The sequence below is a fragment of the Podarcis gaigeae genome, assembly GCF_964106915.1.
Source record: "Podarcis gaigeae genome assembly, chromosome: 17".
NCBI classification, from domain to species: Eukaryota; Metazoa; Chordata; class Lepidosauria; order Squamata; family Lacertidae; genus Podarcis; species Podarcis gaigeae.
The window spans coordinates 15,974,990-15,993,407 of NC_139694.1; the positions used below are offsets into that span (position 1 = coordinate 15,974,990).

The 18,418-nt window shown below is 40.2% G+C and overlaps 1 protein-coding gene across 1 annotated transcript in view; it reads right to left on the reverse strand.

Moving 5' to 3' along the window:
* Positions 1–17,839, reverse strand: part of UGCG (UDP-glucose ceramide glucosyltransferase) — a 31,452-nt gene extending 13,613 nt beyond the window's left edge. Inside the window, exons 1-4 of the mRNA XM_083719475.1 lie at positions 17,320–17,839; positions 4,398–4,539; positions 1,682–1,784; positions 42–143 (exon numbers count right to left, since the gene is read on the reverse strand). Of these exons, the coding sequence (XP_083575601.1) occupies positions 42–143; positions 1,682–1,784; positions 4,398–4,539; positions 17,320–17,417 (445 nt within the window). The 5' untranslated portion in view covers positions 17,418–17,839. The remainder of the gene's footprint in view (positions 1–41; positions 144–1,681; positions 1,785–4,397; positions 4,540–17,319) is intronic.
* Between the last annotated feature and the right edge of the window lie 579 nt (positions 17,840–18,418).

Consider the following 18,418-nt stretch of genomic DNA (forward strand, 5'->3'; position numbering starts at 1 on the left):
CATTTTTAAAAAACCTACTACTGCTGATGGTACACACTTACCTCTTATACCACTATCACAGATCCATATGAGATCATACTTGGCAACTTCATACGCAGGCATTAAATTGTTGATCTTTGGGTTTATTCCAACCTTCTTCCCACCTGAAAAAAACAAAATTTTAGTTATTTGCACAAATCATGCATATGTTTTCAGAATATACTGCTCAGTAGTGCAGTGAGGGCTGAAAACTACGGCTCAGGTTGGGAGCACTCCTAAATTACCACCAGTTTGGCATGTGGGGACAGCAACAAACAGGCCCTGTATCAGCAGATCCTGCATCAGCAGCTCAGCTGACACTAGGGCCCACCAGGACTACAGGGTGAGAACAGAAATGCTAAAATTGTGCTTCACAAGCAAACTAATTAATATGTACGGCTATCTAAACCACCACCACTCACCCAACAAAGCCATTAAGTCTTGGTTTAAAATTCCCCAGTTGCACCAGTGATACTACTTTGCAAACAAAAATGGAGATGAAAGGATACTTCTCAGCTCAACGTTAATATGCTCTGCTATCTGACCAGGTTCTCAACCTTAATGTTGATCTAGCTGAGGAGACAATAGTAGGCCAATTCCAATATCAGCGTAAAGATGGGTTGAGTAAGACTGGGATTGGGAATCAGTGATAGAGCTCTAGGATGTTTCTGCATAATCTGCAGATGTCTATGGATGCCTGCAGCAAGCAACACAGGGACATAAGCATGGATAAGATGGCATCTCACTAAGTGCATCCACATCTCTTAAATGGTGCTGCTGTACAAATCAAGCCCATCATCTTCTATTTACTAAACAGCTCAGCTGATACTACAATAAGCAATAAGGGGCATGGTCAACTTCTCTATTTTGCCACTAAGTGTATTTTGTTGGAAAGCTGAGAATAATATCATCCTTTACAGCAAACATGCTTGCAAACACCTTTGCTGCATTTCCACAGCTGATTTCCACATATACTTGCAAGACATTTTACAAAAGGAGTGGTTAGAGAAGAGAAACTGCAGATCAGGTTCCCTTCCTTTCCCTTTACAACAGAGAACTTGCTGTTACAAAACTTAAAGAAAATTTAAAATTTAAAGAAAGCAGCCATTGTCAACACAGATCCAGAATTGTTACTGCTACATGGATGCTTTCCTGAAAACTCAATTTCTTTTAAAAATTGTTTTGTACTATTTTAATTATATAATTGTACTTTATTGTTAAATATCACTGTGAAATGTCCTGGGATATATTGAAGGAAGGGCAGTATACACATACAAGAATGAATGGATGGATGGATGGATGGATGGATGGATGGATAGATAGATAGATAGATAGATAGATAAATAAATAAATAAATAAATAGGGCATTCAAGCTATTTCCATTTGGAACAGTGTATGACAGAGATACATTTCAAAATGGTAGGAATCTTTTAATTCTAGATTTATATTTAAGGAGTCACCTGCACAGAAAAGTTATTTTCAGCGCTGTTTGAATTTGATTTACTGATCTTCAACTCTGCAGCAAGAATGCTTTACAAACTTCTTGACCAACAGTACTTGCATATTAACATATTAAGCTTTTTTAAAAAATCTTTTGGGTTCTGTGCCAACTGGTCCAATCTATTCAAAGGCAACAGCATGACAGAACTCTTTCCTCACTCACCTATAAATAGCCTCGCATCAACATTTGGATATTTGCCAAGGAGCTTTTTACACACATCAATGGCAGGATCATCATGATCTTGTACACAAAGAAGCACTTCAAACTGTGAAAAGAGATACAGTGCAAATTGAGATATATATATATATGAGAAAACAGTTTAATGTTTAATGACAAGAATAAAAAAGGAGAAGGGTGTAAGATGTGAGATATTAGATATTACACTATCTTGTTTGTGAAAGCAATATTCTTAAGCTTTCCCCATGAGAAGATAACGTTTCCTCTAGAAAACCTTAGACATGAGCTTTTCTATAAACAGAAATGAACTTCACAGAAGGTTTACATTTCTGACAGGAGTTCTATGTGCGCTGCTGCCATAATTTGCCCAACAGTTTCCCTAGTTGAATAAAAAATAAATAAATCTGTTTTCCATGAGTCCTATGCCACAGAAATCCTAGAGCAGCAGCATTCAGATAAATTGATATAAAACAGAATGTCCCAGTGGTTCCCTTTTCTTCTTGATAATCTTTTATTTGATGGTTTCACAAATTCAGCCACTAATAATGCAGCCATCAAGCCCTTTCCCCTTGCCCTCCAGAAACCAATGACATGCATTCATTCATTTCAGGATGTGACTATATCTTTTGTTCCAATTAGGAAAAATAATCAAGAGACATGGAGTAATAGTGCAGACTTAATTTTACTCAGGATATAATTCAACTACTTTCCCAGAAGAGAGCTCAGGTGAGTAAGATTTTAACATAAATATCACTATACAGTTCCTGCTTACCCAAAATGCTGCTGAAAAAATAATAATCATACCTAAGATGGGTAAGCTAACGAGGCTAGATATATTCTACATAAAGTATATATTGCAAATTATCCTTAAGTATTGATTTTGCATAAATGTGAATGGGGATGGGGAAGGTTGATCTTAACATTCTGAATCAGCATTTTTGATAGCAGACAATAATGTTTAACTGACACACCTTTCTAAAATTCTACCATTACAATAAATGTCACCATCACTTGGATTTGAACTTAGGTCCAAAATACCATAAAGACTGCTTGGGCCCTTCTATCTTAGCTCAGTCACTGAGATTATTTGGAGGAGTGCTGTTAGTCCCCCCCCCCCCCAATGTTACAAAGGCCCAATTAGCCTCAGCCAGAAGCCAGGAATTTAAAGTCAACAGTCCCATACTGTGGAATATTTTCCCAGGAGATTTAGGAGAAACCGTGCATTTGACTTTCAAGCTAGAAGACTTTATGCTAACAGGCAAATATAGCTGTTTTGAGTAGCCAATCGTTTTAATTACTGTTTTCCATTGCTTTTAGTGTTCTTTTTTTATATAGAGGGCATTATATAAATACTTCCATTTAAAAAACAACAACCCTGAAGAATGTTGTTCTAAGAATGTTGATTCATACATTGAGGGGGCTGGAGTAGATGACCCCTGGGGTTATCTACAATGAAACTTGTGATGTTATACAAAGCTGAAATAAATAAAAGTTTTAGATATTGTATTATATTTGGCCTAGATTCTAAAAGAAATAAAGTATGGCTCTTCTCATACTGCACTTATTCAAATTAGCTCTTCATGATATTGGGACTTTCCCCCTTCTCTTAGGAAACAAGCCAATCACCGCTACCGCAATTTTAAGCACTAGAGAAAACCAAGAAAAATAAAATTGCAGTGAAAGGGAAAAGACAGATGAAATTAAGAACAAGACATCTGTATCCCAGAAAATGAATTGAGGGATTGTCAGATATTGCCAAGATTCCGGGTAGCACATTGTAACTTTATATGCTACAGTGCTTAGCTCATCCAGGGGAATTCCTTCAGTTCATATAGGTCAGTATCAGCTAAGACAGATGTGAGTAAGAGCACTTGGCCAGCAAATTACAGTTCAAAGCATATAGTAGGCAGGTCTGAACAAGTTTTATGTAGTAAGGGAAACAACTGACCCCACACTCACATCACAAGTTCTGGGAAGACACTGTCAACATCTGTGAGCTTGCATAATACTGTACTTATATAGAATTTATTCATCTACAACATTAGCTATCTTATCAAGCACAAATAAAAGTAAAACATGGATTACTGGTGCATAAAGTCATTAAAATTCAGTGATCACTTTTGCCAGACCCACTGAAATGAACTGGAGCTGGGCTGGCAAAAACTCTATTCCAAGTGCTTCTGCAAAAGATCTTTCTGAGAAACACAGTATTCTGTACTGGAGGAGAATACTGAAATGAAAGTAGCTCAAGTCCAACAAACCATGCAGGAACAAGTGTAAGCTTGTTATGCACTCTGACTCCAAAGGCCTGTTACCCAGCGGGGGCATAGAAAACCAATCGTTCAGTCCATTTATCGGTATGGAATTAGATGCGTGCTACAACCTATTTTGGTTATCGTTACAGATGCAAAACGTCTGACAGTAATCCGCAAGGGTTACAGGACACACAAACACACACAATCTCTGAAGCAGCCATCCCTACCTAGTGTGGTGCCCTCTAGATGTTGCTGGTCTACAGTTTGCACCAGCCCAGCCCATTGGCCACACTGTTTGGGGCTGATGGGAGCTGGAGACCAACAACCATTGGAGGGCACCAGGTTGGAGAAGGCTGCTTTGAAGTATTATGCATTTTAATATTCCATTAGGCAAGAGAGAAGACCAAGAGGATAGCTTTTTAAAAAAGAAGACTGTTGATACATACTTTGGGATAATCCAATTCAAAGAAGGTTTCCAAATTGTTGATAAGGTTTGGATCAACACCCTTTAAAGGCTTCAGAAGTGAAACACCAGGAAGCTTGCTATATGGCTGTTTGTCTGTCGCTTTCTTGTTTAGGTGTAAGTGCCTAAAAAAAGAAAAATGCTGGTTAGGAATACTGATTATTTAAACATTCGTATTTTGCTGTTCATTTACAGTTTGATATAAGGCTAATTACAGTTGAGTTTCTGTAGTAGAGTGCATAAATAGCTTTCTGCATGCTGGTGCGCTCTAAATAACAGGTTAGGACGCAAGGGAAACACCACATCCAACAATTCTACAAGTTTATGTACAGCACAGACACCTGACTGCACTTATCTGAATAGGACCCCAAAGGGCAGAATGGATGCACAGGACCAGTCGAGGTCTCTCTTTTTTCAGTGCCCACCAAGCTATAGAGTCAATCAGTGCTATGGGACCATTGCTCTTTGTTCCCAACAGCTGAAACAGGAACTGTTTGCAGAAATAAGAACTGTGTTTGCAGATCACAATTGTTGTCCAAGGAGGTAAGAATTTTAAACCAATTAGATTGCTCCCATGTTGAATCCCTCTTCTGAGTTTTTTACAGCAATAGATATTTCCTCTCTATACAGTGACAAATTTCCCCAAAAATAATTTCTACTGGTTTCAGAAAAGGTTTTTCCCTCAAGTCTTTAAGTATTGAAGAAAAGTGTTAAATTTCCTCTCCACACCTGCTCTGATAATTAATTATCAGCCATCTCCAGCTGACAGGTTTTTTTTTTAAAAAAATGCACACTTGGCATTTTATGTCGCATCTAGTTTGGTACAAAATCATCCTAGTGATTATATTAATCATGAGTTATTAATCCATATCTATACTGTACTTTAAACAGGCTCACACTAAAAAAAGGAGATGTTTGTAAGTCCTGTGTTTTTAAGTTGCATGCACAGAGGCTGGTAACTTTCTAGAACAGAGCACAAAAACATTTGGGGAGTTGCCATAAATTAGATGTCTGTACAGTTTATACTGCAAAATAACTGTTGAGGTTTCCTTATAATGTAGCAGAAGTTTAACTATGAAAGGACCCGCAAACCTAACCATTAATTTACCCCCACCCCTTTTACACACTCTCCCTGAAGTTATCTCTACAGCTAAGTCAGCTTTCCAATAATATTTTCCAGCTGCTTATAGAAACTCATAAAAAATGGCTTCATCACAATAATGTACACATTTATTAATGTATTTTGGCTTTTAGAACAGCTGAAATGTGGAAAACAGAATCTGAAACTGAGATACGAGTGCCATTTCCCCCCTCGTGGTCAAAAGAAGGTAATTCTGTGCCAGATTCATGAGATGGTCTGTTTTTAAAAGTATTTTATGGTGTTTCTGATACTGTTTTATGATTTTTATGATATTTTATATTATGTTATTTTTGTTTTGTTTTTTATAATAATTTTTATTAAGGTTTTCCAAATTAGAACAAATCAAAGCAAATTAAATCCAATCTATTGCCAGTAACTAGGACTTCCCCTCCCTACCCCCTCTTGTGTTCCAAATCTTCCAAATAAGCAATTAAATTCAACAAATTCTTATCCCCAAATTACACTCTTCGTCAATAACCCAATTTATCCAAATTCTCGTCCCCTAAGATCGATCTATACCCTTCCACGGGTTTCCCCCTTTCGAACATAGTACAGATGAAAATAAGATAAATGTAAATAATAATTTTACAGCCTTTGGATTCCAATTTTCCCTCCCCTCTTTCCCCTTTGCGTTTCACCTATCCCTCCACTTCTAATATCTTCCTGGAGTTCCCACATTACCCTATATCCCTCCGGTTCTTTGCCAGTCTTTAATTACGGATGTCCAATCGTAGAAGGAGTCTATCAAATAAGGGCCCATTTCTTCTATCCAGGTTTTTATATCCAGGAGTAAAAACTCCAATTTTGTATCCATAAGCTTGTCAAACCTGAATATCCCAAATGTTCCCCCAGTTCTGTCCAGTTCTTGTTGTTTCCTTGTTCTTATCAATCATTCTCCTCCTTTTTATTTCTCTGTTCTCCCACAGAAATGTTCTTTTTCCTATATTATGTTATTTTTGAATACCACTTACAGATTTTTAAATAAGTGATTTAGAAATGCCTTTAAATAAGTAAATTTGAGGCAAAACTGTTCCAGCAGTTTGGGATGCAGAGAGTTGATAGAGCTTAATTAGTAGACTTGCAAGTAGGTTCACAAATAAGCTTAGGTTACAAACATTTTTAGCAGCCCTCCCACATATTTCTGCCTTAAAGGATTTGTGTGCTCTAAAAGAAAAGAACCAAGTTTCATAAAGCTTCCATCACAAATCACGAAACCCAGCAAGCCCAACATTTAAAAACCTTCCATACAGTGATTGGAATATCAACCCTCTTTCATGCACCCTTTGTAGCAACGTCCCTGCCAGGAGTGTCTCTTTCCACAAGGCTATCCAAGATGAAAAGAGTAGCCACATCCTCATCCATTTAAGTCAGCATTAAGTGGCTGGTCATTTATTCAATGTGCTCAATATGTTTTGGAGTGGAATTGTAGATCAGAAGTGTTTAATTAAGAAAAAAAGGTTGCTAAAATATTGGTGACAAGAAATGAAGCATTTGTCCCTTTTGCCAATCTCAAACACACATTAACACACTTTTCCTTAAGGTCTATTGCAAGGGCCAGGAGAGAGATTAATGCCAGAAAAGAGTTTTAGAATTAACTAAAACTCCCTCATTACTAGGTTTGCCATGTCTTAATTCTATGAATGAGGTGCCTTATTTAAACTATCTACTCCTAAATACAGGGTGGCCCAAAAGTAGATATGCTGCTTTAGGATCCACTTTCTTTGTTCTTGACTCAAGTTCGCTGTCATCATTCACAATATCAGTTACGAAAAATAATCATTTTATCTGACTCTACCATTCTTTGCAACTGCCAGCCTGAAATTTAACTGCCACTTTGTCGTGCGTCAGTTATGTGTACATCTTTTTAAATGCAGTTTATACTGAAGAATCTGTTTATCTTTTCTTATACAGTACAGTGGTACCTCTAGATGCGAACGGGATCCGTTCCAGAGCCCCGTTCGCATCTAGAAGCAAATGTAACCCGTGTCTGCGCATCTGCTTGTCACGTTTCAGCGGTTCTGCGCATGTGTGTGACGTCATTTTGAGTGTCTGCGCATGCGCAAGTGGTGAAACCCAAAAGTAACGCGCTCCGTTATTTCCGGGTTGTCACGGAGCGCAACTCAAACGCGCTCATCCCGAAGCACATTCAACCCGAGGTATGACTGTACTGGAGGGCTCTTCAGTCAAAGGGCAAGTTGCAAAATTCCTAAATGCAGCTATTTCACTTGGATAAACAAATATTCCCTTTTGATTTTGCCTTTTGATCTCCATCCCCTGCCTTACAACTTTATTTTATTGGTGGTCAGCTGACCATAAAGAAATTATTTTTAGATTGAAAATAAATATGGTCCTCAAATGGCCCATCACAAAGTTTAGCGTGCAGGCATGTTAAGGTGCTAGAGGTTCACCTTCCTGATACATTATATAAATGGAAAGCACACCTTATGGTAAGGCAGAAAATAGCAATAAAAATCACTTACACCTATGCAGTTTGCATTACTGTTCCAATTCTCCAAATAAGTCAGATTTGTACACACTGAGAAATGATGGAAGAAACTGAGAGAAAGCACAGGAAGACTGGCTAATACTTGGATGATGTAATGTGGATGCCTAATAAACATGAGGTGCAGCAGTTCCACACAAAACACTAATAGAAGCATAGCTACTAATGAAGTTTTGTTTAGACAGGCTATTCTAACAACAGAACATCTCATATTTCTCTAAGGCTTGGCACATTGTTTGCACAACCATATTATCCATGCAAAGAGGGCAGTATTTCAACCAAGTTTAGTTCAAGCAAATTTACTAAAATGAATGTACATGGCCAAGCTGTGTCCACTAATTCCAACAGGTCTACTCTGAGTAAAACATATATGAAAACCATTCATGGTTTGTAACCTCGAGATTCTGCATTTTAAGCATCATCTAAATTTCCAAACATCAGCAGTTCAGCCATGTTCTGAAGAAGACAATTTTCCATTACGTGATGCATGCAGACTCCTCAACACAAAAGTTAATAGGGCAATTCTTCCCTTGTGTCCATACTGTACATGTCATTGCATTGGGGGTGAGTGACCAACGGACCAAACCTAACTACAGGAAGCAGCACTTAGTTACTGCTGTTCCAAACTCTGCTCAGGAGGAATTTGAAATATACCACCACTGGTGTTTGCTAAGTTCCACTGCATTGCTAAGTCATGTCACAGAGCTGAAAGGGTTTAAAAACAGGTGTAAGCCGCTCCTGGCCCTACCCACAGAATGCCCTTTCAGGAATCAAGGCCATGTTCTGCCAGTGCTCAGTTCCATTGAATGAGCTAAGTTGAGGGATTTATGCTATTTTAGCCCCAGTTTAGCCAGGCAAGTCCAAGACCCAAATACAAATTCACTCATCCTGGCAGATCTTGGGTTTGGATTGCACTGAAAGACTCAAAAATAAAGGAATGTTCAAGTCACCACCCTATACCCTATTATGGTATATTCAGAACAGCTTAATTCTGCATATTGTGATAACCACAGTCCAAAGTCAAGTGATTTTGTGAGTGTGTGCACACCTTTATGATAAGCAGGTCAGCCCACAATTAAAATTATTTTAGCAAACAATACCAGGGCCTTTTCTGCGATAGGCTTTGGATTTGAGATGGGCTCCAAGATAAAGTGCAGGGATGCACTTTTCTCATTGAAAGATATGCAAGACTTAGCTGGCCAGCTTTTCCAAGATTTGTATGGTTTGTAATGTTTAATTTTAAGCATTATGTTTGTGATTGCTTTTTATTATGTTACTGTTAATGATTTAACAAGATGCACCGAGCAGATGGAGAAGGCATTTATGATCTCATCTCACTTGCACCATATTTCACCCACTACAGAGATATAAACAATTTTAATCCAGCTTATTTTTCTTGCTAGCAACTTTGGTTTTGCATTACTAAACTGAAATCCTGTGTATTAAGATGATGTTGCAAAGTGTACAAAGGAGGTGACTATCACATCTTTTCACCCACACAAACTTAAAACAAATCCTGTCTGGATGACAATACATACAAAAAAGACCTATATTTTGAAAGGTTTTTTAATTAAAAAAATAACCCTGTTTCCAACTAACTTTACCTAAGGGTCAGCTGGAAGAGTCAGTGGGAAATGACCCATTCCTGTAAGTAACCTCTTGAGTAGCAAGGAGAGGTGGAACCAAAAAATGTTCTATATCGGGGTGGGAAAACTATATCCTTCCAGATTATATTAACCCCATTTCCCATCAGTCTACGCCACTGTGACCAATTGTCAGGGATGATAAGAGTTATAATTCAATAACATCTGGAGGACCACAAACTCCCCACCCCTGCTCTGTAGCTTGACTAAGAACCTTTGCATGAGGGACTAAGGTTGTAATCAAATGCTTATTAGTAGTAACAGTATTTCTTGGCCACCCCCTCACCTGAAAAATCCCAAGGCAGGTTACAGTTTATAAAAGTACAATATAATCAGAACAGCAGCAACCACCCCCCTCAAATGTAATTCCATACAACACATTAAAGGGAGGACACCAAAATCAATGTTTAATTCTATTCAGAGGTAAGGCCCATTAAATCATAGAGGAAGGGCTGTGATTCAATAGTAAAGCACAAACTTTGCATTTTTCAAAAAACTGGCATTTTTTCCACCCTACAGTTAGCCTGGACTAGGAGTGAGGACAAAGGGAAGCAAACATTTTAGGCTTAGCTGAAAAGGGATTCTCTTTTAAGACACCTGTCAAATGCTCCCCAAAGCTTTCTAAACTGTAAAGGACCAATCCCCTTCAAAGGTTAAGAGCATTATTGGAGATAAAGTTTTGCCATAGAGGATCAGTCCATCATAATCTGTAAACTACAGCAGGGCGTGCCCCTTTAACCAACAGGTGAGGTGGATAGCATTGATCAAAGGTGAATTTCGTTCAAGGGCAATTTCTCCCTTAACCAATGCTGTTTTCCCAAGGATCCTCACTGTGTACTCAAAGCTGCCAGATATTTATAAATAGCAAAACAGACACAAGTGTACACAGGTGCATTTTTCTTAACCGCACCTATATTGGAAAAGAGAGACATGTTCAAAAGAGCCCAGGAGAGTTTCAGAAACAATTTGTGTTACAGCCTGAGGACACAGCATTCCAAAAAGGGAATAAGTGCCTATGGGGTCATGTTAGCCCTTGATGTGATCTAATGCAACTCTCCAGTTGGTATTTAAAGACAACAGCTATTTCATGCAACTTTGGTGCATATATAAGATATAAAAGGAATGGCATAGATATAAAACACGACAAGTGGTAGAGTAATAGAATCTGGAATCTCAACACACTGTCAGCCAAACTGAGCCCCCTGAAATTTTTACACTTGCATAACACCAATAGCCTAGGATGGTATTACAGAGGCTTGCAAACTCCAAAATATTGTTCTAAAGCCCCTATGCTGCTTCTTGATATTCTGGTAAGTAGATCATACTTAGGGTACATGTGTATGAAATATGCAAGCATAATTCCATTTTAAAAAACTTCCTAAGCAGCGGGTTTCTGTAGAAAACAAGCTCATCTTCACTATAATAATTTTCCATAGAGCTGGTGCATGCAAATGAGGAAGTCCCTAGTGAAATCACTAGGGAGCTTAGGCAAGCCACTATTCTCAACCTCCTTTCCCGATTTGCAGCATGTGGGATAGTAACAGTAATGTATCTTATGGGATTTTAGTAATCCATGTGAAGCTATTCTGAACGTCTGAAAGCACTATATAAATTATATTGTTATTGTATAAGTTGTTTTCAAAAGGTCTGCCAGGTTTTGAATAAATTTATATTTGAAGCTGCACATGCTAAATTATACCCACATGGAAAATTACAGCATAAAACTAATGCAGTTAGGACTGGAATCTTTTTAATTATCTCAAGAGAGAGAAAATGTTACAGAATGTGGAAAGAATGGTACAATACTGGGATTTATCTAGTGGGAAAATATCTTCCCAAAAAGTATTACACTACCCAAAGGCCAAAGTTTAAAAATAGTGTTTAAAAATATGTGTTTAAAGTGTTTAGAAATATGCTAGAAACAAAGGAAGAGACTAGAGAATATACTGGATGGTTAGGTGAACTGTAGGGAGCTGAAATGCTGAAAAGAATGAACAGCGGACTCTCACCTACTTTGGTTCATCCTTTACAAAAGAACACTAAGAGAGAAGCAGATGATCATGAAATGATAAGGACATTTGCATCAGGAAAATCTGAATTCATTTAAATTGGAATCACTATTATGTATATATGATACCTTAAAGGGTCTCAGGAAAAGGGTTTTAAAAAGAGAAAAGACATAAATTACAGACTTAGTAATTTTATTTTACTTAGAAGATACCAGGGAAATATTAATATTCAAACACTGGATGAAACTGAATACTAGTAATCAATACCATTTGATGTTGCAGTATTGTAGGTTTGCAAATAACTGCCTAGCCCTCTGAGCAGCATTAGAAAAGATGGGATATAAATGCAATAAATAAGCTCTTCTGCTTACCTGCTTAAGAAAGCTGGAGAGGCCAGCCAGATGGAGATGTCAGTTATCAACCTGGCATCCAGAGATCTCCACATGGTTGCAACTGGACCCACACTAGTCACAAAGCACACCTGGCTAATTTCTAATGCTGCTCAGAGGGCTAGGCAGTTATTTGCAAACCTACAATACTGCTTACTCAACACAAGTAAGATTGTTACTGAATTCAGCTCAAGGAGAGTTTATCAATGGTGGCCAAAACTGTTCAGCAATACTTTTTTAGGGCGATGGGCAGGGCTGCTCCTCTCAGCCCTTAGGATGCTATTCTGAGACACTATCCACCTTCTACCTCCTCTACACCAAATAAAGCCTCTTGCATAGTATGTGTGCAATAAATGTAACTTTGGGGTGTTAGCAGCAACACATGCTGCTACAGAGGAATAGATCAGCTCAAAGGATAGCAGCAAGGCACCCCCAGCATTGCAAGGTAGGCAACCAAACTCTGCTACCTTATTCATTCACTTCCATTCACTCCATTCTCACCCTCCCTTTCTCCAACACTCAGAGCAACAACTAAAAATCAGATGCTTTAAGCCTCTAGACTGAACATAAATACCTTTGGGGGGCCATTTGCTATAGAAAAAAATCAGAGGGCTGTTCACAAGTCCCACCTTAGCAAGATGTTATGCTCAGAAATATAGTTGTTTTATTAAACTAGTGATGTTGCAGTATATTACAGAAATCAACGTATTTTATGTAGGGAAGCACATTTTCCTTTCTTACAATATATTAGACATTCATTTAATGTTTCAAGAGCTTTACTGTTCAGAAGCATCTCCTGTCTATATTAACAGCCAGTAGAGTCTGATAAATTAATATAAGTACCATTCTGGGTTTTTAAAAAATATATTCTTCCTTAAAAACTATTCTCAAGCATTATTAATGCTAGCAGAGTTACCATTTTTATTCGGATTTCCTCCTAGATTTATATCAGCATTCACTTATTTGCCATCAGTAATTCTCTCATAATGATAGAGAAATATTAACTGTAAAAGAAAACTGCAAGAGCAATCCATGTGCTTTTTGACCAAATGCATATAGTGAAGCATAAACCCTCCACTTTTCTTAAATGAGAAGCTGATGCAGGAGAATACAATCCTGAACAGAGTACCTTTGGGCTAGGGGCTCTTTCTCTCCAGGTGATTTTTTTCCTGCATAAATTGCATGCCTTTCAAGCTGCTTATCTCCAGTCCCCACAGGGCAAAATACACTAAGATCTGTTATCTTTCTCCTACAGGGAAAAGCAACTGAGGGATAATACTGAGCATTTAAATGGCCTTAAGAGAAAGGATTAAGTAAACCACCTTCCCTTAACACTATTCTGCTGTAAACAGTAATCACTACTAGCCACTTTTCATTGTTATTTTTTAAAGGGGGGGTGTGCTCATTTGGAACTAGAGCTACTATCACCCCAATGTATAGTCAGCTCTGACATCAATGAAGGGGGATAAGTGGGATGCTCCTCATATCCCAAACAGATCAGTACTGCAAGCGCTTCTGATCAGCATGCATGTAGAGACCCAGAGCAAAGGAGTGTATCCATTCCTACAGAGAGACTACAGATGAGTGTTCTAATATTCAATTGTCTTTTTAGTATCCCTGTCCCATATTTTGTTTTAATTCAAGCACTTCCCCAATCTGTTATCAGTGAATCATAGTGTTAAATGGAAGGAATTCTGTATAAAGACAACCCTATTTTTACTTGCACACATCCTGTAGCTTAAAGTGCACAAAACTGTATGATGGTGGTTTTAAATGAAGCTTATAGGGCTGTGTTTATGTCGTCTGCAAGCATGGTCTCCCAATTACCGGTATGCTGTTTAATGACAACACAATCCATGCACTATTAATATCAAATTAAAAGGATTCCAAAATGGGGTGACATTTAGAAAATGCAGGATCAAAAGGGTAGATAATACATCTAAATACATACAGTATAGAAAGAGTCACAATTTCGAATACACCCACTATATAACTTAATATGTGAACAGCAATTAAAACAAGTGTTAGAAGCCAATATTTTTATTCCCTGAGCATTACATACCCATTTTAGGCCATTGTCTTACACCTGAACAACAAATTTATCCATTTTATAATAGAACCATTAGCTATTATAGTATGAGAGTGCTATGCTACAAATTATCTTAAAGGTGTTCAAATAAGATACAGTTTTTGCTACAGTACTTGGCTGTATTATTGCAACAACCATTATTTCTGGAAACATTGTGCATATGTTTCTTCCTTGTAGACTTAAAGAAAATTCAGCAGAAGCAGTAGCAGATTTGTTTTTAACTTTTAAACTGATTGATAAACTGCTGAAGAAGTCACTGTCAGGACTTTAGAACTAATAATCCTTGAAAGCAAATCATTTAACAGTAAAAGGTCAGTACTAATACTCAGACATACAGGGACATATGCATTTTCATGCACAAGTTTATTTTTGTGCATTACACAAACCTAGTATGCTAGCAGCTACCTGCCCTCATATGACCACCACGCATAGGTTGCTATATACATGCTGCTCAAGGAAATTTCAAGCATGTTAAAGAGGGAGTAACAAACCCACTGGAATAGTTGTTTGTATGGCAATTCCTCAACTGCTTTCTGCAGCTGTACTCATATATACACTGCATGATAATTGGAGACATCCAAGATGTTTGATGATTATGGATATTTTTGTTGACAGTGCATTAACTTTTATTAGTGTGTCATACACACCAAATGAAAAGGAACATTTCCTTCCTATGAACACCACACCAAATGAAAGTTCATAATTAGCAGATCTGTTTAATGGCACCCTGTTGTAATTTTGCAGCTTAAGTCCTATTGCCTTTCACAGCAGTTTTTAGCAAACCAAAAGGGAAAAAAGAGAGAAAGCTTTGGCAGCACTTTTAAGGCAATAGCCAACAACATACCATAGGCTGCAACAGCCTCCCTAACCCTGCAAAACAAATTTGGGAGGCACAGGAGGCTGCAGAAGAAATTTTATTGCACAGGCAGAATTCTGTTGCACAAGAAGGATGACACTCCTTACGCTAAAGTTTATGACAGAGTACAAAGGAGTGTGGTGTATTACATTTACATCTGGAGGCTTCCTGGGAAAACCAGAGAGATCTGTCACAAACACAGTATTAAGGCTCATAAATAGGCTTACAGTTCCAAACTAATTATTGCTTTATTATCAAATCATTACTACTTCAGTCTTGAAAACACACACATACAGCCATATAATTTTTCAACAGAGTCCCCAAAAAGGTCAAACAAGAGAACTTTAGTGACACTGGATTCATTATAATACATCATGTATAAGTCAGGAATCCATCTGTAATAATTAGTGGCAGGCATGAGAAATCCAGTGCTTCATTCAAGTAAGAATCAACACTAACAAATAGTAATCTCTCAATATTTTTTCCTATATGCTATTTTCTTCCTCAAACACACCACCAAATCAGTTTCTCAAGAACAAAACATATTTTACCTCATAAAATATTCTAGCCACTTTTTCTCTCAATACGAAATTAATTCCATAATGTATCAATATTCCAACATTTGCTTACACCTCCACTGAAACATAGCTAAGAGTAGCAATCTCTTAGCTATGTTTCAAACACTGCACTGTCACATCTTTTTGGCTCCTCACTGAGAAGCAGAACATGTCCTACTTTGAAATCATTTGTTCTATTTCACACTTTGCTTGTGCAAGCTGAAGTAAGCATGAACACCTGTCTTCACAGAATACCCTTAAACGTATGTATGCACAATGAATCCATGCAAGGTTGCAGTGAACATTAAGAGCATTATATGACTATAATGAAGAGTGAAGAACACACACATGCCTGCAATACTAGCACTAACACGGAAACCAGAAACAAATTGTCAGCTATAGCAAGGGGGGGGATGAATACAGGCACTGCCTTGAGCATCTAGGAGGAAAGACAGGCTACCGATACAATGACAACATAAAATTCCACTGAACAGCATAGGTATTTTGAAATGGGAATTAAGAGGTAGGCTTGCAGTTGAGCACCGATCATCAAAGTCTGCCATGGTGGCTCCATAGCCATTGCCTCTAAATAGGTAAGACAGGTGAACAACAACAAAGCACAGTATCATAAAATTGTCTGTTAAGAATTCATATGCCTAGAGCACCTACGCTGCAATAAAGGCAACTATGTAGGTGGCCATCTGGACAGACGCCATAAGGAACAGGTTCAAATAACTATGTACACTGCGATACGGGCATGAGCTGAGCTGGCAAACAAGACAATTGAAAGGGACTATGATTATGACTATCACCATCAACTCTGTAGCTGGCACTCCACTTGTTCCTCTGCTCTTGCTTAGCACAGGCTACGTTAATCCAAAGGGACAGCGCGACTACAGATACACTGAGCACAAGCGAGGTTCATTGGTGTGTGCAAAGCATGCGTGTGAAGGTGGGAGGAGAAAGCCAGCTTGAGGTATGTGGCACTTTAGGGGGACAGCTATAGGACCCAACTCCTAGGGCCCCAAGGTCCTTTTGGCCCACCTCCCAATAAAACTGTTGATGGGTGTTGTCGTTCAAAAGGTGTGCATGCGCCACATCAGTTATGCAGGCTGAGCTTACCTCCCCACAATATTTCATTCACCCTGCACCCCAGGACCCACATGAAAGTGATGCCCAAAAACACATGAAAACCCACATGAAAGTGATGTCCTTTCGGTGATGGCCAAAAACAGGAAAGACTGGCAAGGCAAGAGGACACGCCTATGGTTACAGGGCAACATTCATGCCCTTATCAGTATTATGGGCTGGGCAGGGCAGGGCGAAGCAGGTGCCTCAGCTATGTAACCAGGGAGGGAGGAAGAATGCATGGAGGTTTCTGAAGAGGGAGGGGGAGAGGGGGGGCCAAGCACACCGAGATCCAGAAACCTCAATGCCCCCCATAGGAGCCTGGGGGCAGAGTTCCACCTTCGCCCACCCCCCAAATAAAATATTTGAAGGAGCAAGAGAGCCCTCCCCGCCACACACACACACAAGGGGATGACCATTGCCATTCAAATGGTGTGTGGCTTTGTGATCGATTATGCAGGGCGGGACTTACCTGGGCGACCCCCCCCTCAATATTTTGGCACCACCCCAAATTCTCCCCTTCCTTCCTTTCCCACCTTTTGTGGAAACGGAGGAGAGACCCTCACACCGGGGAGGGAGGCCTCACTTACGTGTAGATGATGGACATGAAGTGCATGAGCCACAGCACCAGGAAGAGGATGAGCCCGAAGATGGCGAGTCCCTCCAGGGCCAGATCCAGCACCGCCATCCCCGCCGTGGGCCACACGCGGGAGGAGGAGGAGGAAGAAGAGGGAGTCGGTCCTCCTCAACACGAGCAGCGGAAGAATCGGCAGCGAGGAGGCCCCTCCCACTCGCCGGCTGCCCTCACGTAGCCCCTCAGGCGGACGCCCACCCGCCTCCTTCCCCCTCTGCCTCGCTCCTTTTCCCCGCTCCTCCTCCTCCTGCTGCTGCTTCTTCGCCTGCCAGGCCGCTTCCTCCCCTGACGGCGGCCGCTTCTCCCTTCCTCTCTCCCCCTCCCTTCGGGCTCGCTCGCTCGCTCTCGCCCCGCCGCCGCCGCCTCCCGCTACTCCTGCTCCTGCTGCAGCCCGCTCGCTCCCGCGCGCAACTGACTGCCTCCCCGCTGAGCCAAACGGACTTGCCTCGCGCCCTTCGCCCCGCCCCGATGCTGTCAGCCTCCGAAGCCACGCCCCTCCCCTCCTCTCTCCGTTTAAGTTTCTCTTCCCCAGGCGATGCTGACGTCTTCGCCGTCCGCTTCAAGGGAAGCCCCGCCCTCCGCCGCGTCACAGGGAGGGGCGGGGAACGGCCACAGTGAGAGAGTGAGTGAGAGAGGGTGAGTCACCGTGGGCGGGAAAGGGGGCGGTGATGTCATCCGCCGCCGGACTGGGCGGCATTCAGCCCCGCTGGCGTGGGGAGGAGAGAGGGGGGCGCGCGGGACGGGAAGGACAAGCAGGAAGGACTTTGGTGTGTTGTGTTTTTTTTGTCCTTTCCGTCCGTCACAGTGCCAGGTCTCCACCGCCCCACCTTTCCCAGATTTTACACACATGCACACACATTTTAATATATCTATACACAAACACGTACATGCACACGTGTGTGTGTGTGTAGACACACGCACACATATAGTCATGGGAGTAGCCAGGGGTCGGGAGGGGTCAGCTGCGCCCCTGAGTCAAGTAGATAAATAAAAATACTTGTGGAAAGATTTGGGCAGATTTTTCTGGGCACTTGGGGTCAAAAGCGTATGGAAGG